The sequence below is a fragment of the Propithecus coquereli genome, unplaced genomic scaffold, assembly GCF_000956105.1.
Source record: "Propithecus coquereli isolate 6110/MARCELLA unplaced genomic scaffold, Pcoq_1.0 Scaffold15, whole genome shotgun sequence".
Classification (NCBI taxonomy): domain Eukaryota; kingdom Metazoa; phylum Chordata; class Mammalia; order Primates; family Indriidae; genus Propithecus; species Propithecus coquereli.
This window is the reverse complement of record NW_012139413.1, coordinates 5,747,919-5,754,044: the sequence shown is the minus strand read 5'-3', so window position 1 is coordinate 5,754,044 and position 6,126 is coordinate 5,747,919. Positions and strand designations below refer to the sequence as shown.

At 35.1% G+C, this 6,126-nt stretch overlaps 1 protein-coding gene across 2 annotated transcripts in view; it reads right to left on the bottom strand.

Annotated features, from left to right (window-relative positions):
* FNDC3B (fibronectin type III domain containing 3B) overlaps nucleotides 1–6,126 on the bottom strand; it is a 340,114-nt gene that overhangs the window by 139,098 nt on the left and 194,890 nt on the right. For both annotated transcript variants that reach the window (XM_012640205.1, XM_012640206.1), the window contains exon 5: nucleotides 3,428–3,709. In XM_012640205.1, coding sequence (XP_012495659.1) covers nucleotides 3,428–3,709 — 282 coding nt within the window. The remainder of the gene's footprint in view (nucleotides 1–3,427; nucleotides 3,710–6,126) is intronic.

Here is a 6,126-nt window from a genome sequence, read left to right as displayed (position 1 = left end):
GAAATTACAAAGTAAAAAGGTTGGCTTCCTCTGGAAATGAGGACAACTTAAGCTAAGCAAAATACAGAAAAATACCAAACACAACATGCCATGGTTAAGCATGTATCCTATTCTTGTGCAAACCCCATAAGAGCCTAAACAGGTGTATCATACTAGTGTTAACTGTAGTTTCATATTAATCAGGTGCCACTGTACATTGAAAAGTTATTTAAGAAGTTCGTTTACTGAGTACAGAAGTCAGGTGCAGTAAACTCCGGCAGAGAGATACTGGAAGAATGCTCGCATTTATGAGATAGCAGAAAGAAGCCTTTTGGGATCCTCTGAGCCAACAACCACATTCTGAGGCAGACACAACTGAAACGTTATGAGTAACAGAATGGCCCCCATGAACAAGAGGTGCTTTAACATTTGTCTACTCCACCAGAAACACGTTTTCCCCTTTGCCTTGACAATCAGGAGGCTCAAAACCAAATATATGGCCCAAATTAAGCAACTCTACAGCAATCTTTCACACACAGTCTTATTCATGGCTTCAACTTATTTGTCCTCAATCTCCTCTGATATTTATTATTTTTGAATAGATTTTATTTTTTAGAAGAGTTTTAGGTTCACAGCAAAACTGAGCAGAAGGAACAGAGAGTTCCAATAGGCACTCCTGCCCTCACACGTGCACAGCCTACCTCACCTATCAACGTCCCCCACCAGAGTGGTACATTCGTTACACCTGGTGAGACTTCGATGGCGCATCATTATCACCTGAAGTCCACAGTTTACATTAGGACTCACTTTTGGACTTGTACATTCTATGGGTTTGGACGAACGTGTAATGACGTGTATCCACCATTGCAGCATCACAGAGAATAGTTTCACTGCCAGAAAAATCCTCTGTGTCCTGCCTATATCCCTGATTCTCTCCTAACCCCTGGCAACCACTAATCTTTTTACTGTTCCCACAGTTTTGCCTTTTCCAGAATGTCATAGAGTTGGAATCAGACAGTATGTAGCCCCTTTGGATTGGCTTCTTTTACTTAGTAATATGCATTTAAGGTTCCTCCATGTCTTTCCATGGCTTGATAGCTCATTTCTTTTTAGTACTGAATAATATTCCACTTGGGATGTACTACAGTTTATTTATCCATTCACCTACTGAAGGACATCTTAGCTGCTTCTAAGTTTTGACAATTACGAATAAAGCTGCTACAAACATTTGCGTGCAAGTTTTTGTGTGGACATAAGGTTTCCACTCAGTTGGGTAAACATTAATTTTTTATACAATACATAAATTCCCTCAGATTTTTATTGAAACGAGTGAGAGTGCATAAAATAACACCCCATCTGATTCCTTGTTTCATGGTTAAACCACATGGACAGTAGCACTTGAGGTGAATTTGAGGAAGCAATAATGGTATGAGAAAAGGAGCAACAAACCACATTCAAACTAAACTTGTTCTACTTTTCATCATGAAATGCATGTTCCCAGAAGCCCATGGCAAAAGTGATCTCACTATTACCCAACAAAACAATATGTCTTCTACATAACAGCAAAAGCCTAGGGTACTCAAAATACTTTCTCTCTCATGAGATACAATGCCAAAATGCTTATGAACATACTTACTTATGTTAGCAAACACTTCAGTATAGATTTCAATGCAAATCCATTTCCTCTCTTCCAACTATTATAATATTAAAACACAGAACAGCTTACACATTTAGATATATGTGATATGAAATAACTGTACCTATAAGAAAGGTATTTACTTTTGCCAAAGTTAATCCATAACTGCATTAAATTTTGTGGTAGATTCAACCTGTTTCGTCTTATTTTCCTTCCCTTATCTTTTTGCCCCTTAATGCTTACTTAAATTTATTAATCTGCTCTATTATATGTATCTATCATCTGCCTTAAATCACTTTTGGTGTAAGGCAGGGCAAAAATTATTAAAGAATGAGTGAAATAATCAAAGTACTTCAAAATTCATAAGCTTTCTGGACAGCTTATACATTCTTTTTTGGATGAAAATTCTCTTTAGGAAAACCTACCCCTAATTTTTTGGTGCGAATTCTATTATATAAATATGGTTGAAGTGTTAATAAGCTAATTTCAAACTTACATATTATAGTATCACTTGACGAAGAATTATGGTATCATTTGACTAGAAATTAGATGTTTAAAAGCCTCTTGAACCTTCAGTCTCTTTTATATGACACTTGTTTATGTTTTGTTTAATAATTATAATGTATCATAACTACATACAATTTAGAAAATAAAGGAAAGAATAAACAACAAAATTAAAAGAACACATGGCACATTCACTCAGAGAAACTGCTGTTCATTTTCACTGTATCTTACTATTCCTCTTTCTCATGCTACAATTCACTCATCTAAGTAACAGTGGGGGAAGTGTTGATGCCAACGTCTGGTTTTACCTAACTTTCCTGGCCCCTGTCTGAGGCCTGTCTTCCCTAGATAATCAAATATACACAACCTCCACCTTTTTCATTCACAAACACATTCTCACAGACACAGTCCCTGTTTCTACCTGAATGAAATGCAGTAAAGAATCAGTAGGTGTAATGATAATCAGTTCTTTTCCTGCCTTTTACAGTTGCTCATGTCTTTCTTGTCTAGCAATTTATAGCTGAAGACTCACCTACCTTATCAAATGTTACCCTCTTTTGCTTCACTTAAGTCGGTCTTCTCTATGCCTATATAAAAAGACTGTTTTCTTCCCTCCTGTGACATCAAAATAGGCTGTCTCTAAATTTCACCACAAAACTTCATTTAAAACATGTATATCTTCCTCCCAAATCAATTGATCTATAGCCACAAGATTAATCTACAAAAAAATATATGCCCTTCTAAGCCGGTGTCTGTCTACATGTGGTAACCCTGATTCTCCCATCACATTCTTGGTCTATGAATACTTCATTCAGGATACAAAAGGGGGCATTAAACAATAACTGATACCTGAAACTAAACAGAAATATATTCCTGTTATAAAATAATAAATTTTAGTACATTGTGGAAGTAATTATATCTGGTTTCATAAGGTATAACTATTTTGAGATTTAAATTAGCCTATACTTAGAAAAATTATTTTATTTTTAATTTCTTCCACATCTATTTAGAGTGAAACAAAAGAAGTAGGCTAATGTGCAAACACTTTCAGATACTTGTTACTGGATTAAATAGAAAATTACATGGCACATGTGACCAAAAAGTAGTATTTCTGCCATGAAGTATTAATAAAAAATAAATGATGCAATATTCTTTCCTTTCTAAGAAACAGATCAGAGAAGGTCTATCCTACCATTCTTAACAGAAAAACTAACCACCACGAAATAATGTTCTTATGTAAAAGATGTTTCTTTCAGGATGTCCCTGTCCCAATAATTCACTCTTTATGGCAAATGTCTCCAGTGTTACCTTGTAAGTCTGAATCATTTGACTTCGGACTGCTTCTTGCTCGCCGCTCTGTTTTCTTAATTCCCGGCCCGCCACCGCTGCCGCCTCCGCCACTGCCACCACTGTGGCCCTTCCCATAGCCATTGTACACTGTTGTGCAGTTGCTTTTGTAGATAGAAGAAGGAGGACTATTGAGGCGGTTCTGACGATCAATCTGGCGGTCTTTGAGTTTTTTGTGCGGAGGCTTGCTGTACTGGTCTTCTCTGGTAATGTAGCTTGACATTCCATACAGTGGTATAATTTCTAAAATGAATGATTATGACAAACGCAAGCTCAGTCTACATTTTCAATAATGAATTATTGAACAGTCAAATGATCTGGCCCCTGAAGAAAGAAGTCTAAAGTATAGAAGAAGTCTGAAGCATTACTAAATACAGCATAAAAACATTTTTAAGACAGTGTTTTATACATCATATACTTAAAGTATTCCCTTTCACTTCTAACCAATCAAAGAATTAATCAATCATTAAAAACTATGTGTTCAGAAATTTTCTATAAATTATGGAGAATACTTGGATAATAACCTTGCAAACAAGGTTATTCTCCAAGAGTTCATATTCTAGTTGAATTTATAACTAGTAAGTTTGATTTTACCTGTCGAAATGTTTTTAGTAGTTGCAATACATGAAAAAGTTAGAAAAAATAAAATATTGCCTTTAAGTGTACTTAGAATCAAGATACTTAAAAGTATATTTATCTTTGTAAACAGAATAACATTTCTATTGGAAAATATACAGCAACCAGGATATAAAGAGTTGTTTGTGGCATCCAAAAGAGTCAACATTTGAACAAAACTTACTAAAATAATGAAATGAGAAATTTCCATTAAAAATAATCAAAGTTCACAGAATCAGTCGAAATGTTCAAGGAGGAAGTGTAGGGGTAAATAAAAGCCATCTCTGCAATCTGGTGTCAGACATAATAAGCTGTGGTGTCAAACTGCTCTCTTGGAATAATAGGAGGTAAAACAAAAGTAGAATGTCAGCTGGCTTCACTACGCATATTTTCAAGTAGCTCAAGAGAAAATGGGAGCCGGCAAAATAATCTTATGATCTTAGAGGAAAAATTTATCTTAAATTTAAATTTTTAAATCAGTTTGAAATTATAGTTAGGCATCAACAAAAATGACAATGCATAACATACAGATTAGGCCTTTATATCTTTATAAGAAAAAGGGTCCCCCATCTACAGAGTGACCACATAAATTCCCCTCAAACTCTGAACACTTCTGAGAGTAAAAACGGAGGACTACTCATAATTTCTCCAAGACAAGAGACATAAACCAGGACTATCCCAGGCACAGCACAAATGTATGGTTACACTAAGTAATTTAACAACTGATGTTTCAATTGTTCAGTGGTAAAGCTCCAAAAGACTTTGGACTCCAGGTGGACTCCAGTATTCTTAAACTTTTTATTTTCTTTCTGTTCACATAGCTAAAGGAAGATCTTTAAAAACAAATCTTCACAAGACAAACAGTTTGCACAGAAAATGTGTAAAATGTGTAAATACAATTCCATTTAGACAGCATATAACAAAATAAACTATGTCAAAATATACCAGAGGATAGTAAATGTTCTAAATGCCACAATGCATTACAGTGGAGATTTAAAATATTCACCATGGGTACTAAATACAACAATCTTTAAAACATGTTGAAAAATTTTTTAACTCTTATGGTTTGGGAAATTAATGTTTAAATTGCTTTTGGGTATGCACACTAACAACTAAGGGAAGAATATATAAATGGCTTTTTATTTATAAGGCAAAGGGATTTTGTTTAACTGCTTTAATTTGAAATCAATGAAGGTACTTTTATTTGTACATATTGCTCTATGTTATTTTAATGAAATTAGACCAAAATACGTAAGATGAAGGGACTACAATTTTGTTTGTTTAATTCTAATGATGATTTAAATGATACTGCTGTCTTGCCTAAAATTGCAAAGGACACCATTTACAAACAGTAACTATAATGTACATTCCACTAACAGACTGCTAAAATAAGGCAGGTCAGACATGTGTCATCAAGCCATGAGTCAGTAGCCAAGGCTATTTACAACATCACCATAGCTCAGATCCAGCCAGAAAACCCTGAGAAATACTCAATTATTTAATGTATATTGTATGAAAGCACTGAATACTTTTTTGAGATAGGGTCTTGCTCTGTCATCCAGGCTGGAGTGCAGTTGCCGATCATAGCTCATTGCAGCCTGAAACTCCTGGGCTCAAGCGATCCTCCTGCCTCTCAGCCTTCCAAGGTAGCTGGGACTACAAGTGTGTGCCACCACGCCTGGTTAATTTTTTTTATTTTTATTTTTTGTAGAGACAGGGTCTCGCTATGTTGCCTAGGCTGATCTTAAACTCCCGGCCTCAAGCGATCCTCCTGCCTCAGCTTCCCAAAGTGCTAGGATTACAAGCGTGAGCCATTGCACCCAACCTACTTCTTAAAATATTATAGCTAACTAAATTTTTTCAGTTTTTTCAATAGGAAGTTAATGATGCTGCTATGAAATCAAAGTATTGATTTCATGTTTTGCTATCATCTCCCAACACCCTCTTATGAAAGAGTACCTGATTTATTTGAATCATGTTAAATTTCTTTCTGACTACTAAGAAGAAAAATCAAATTCTATCCCAAGTTATAACAAGATATTTCA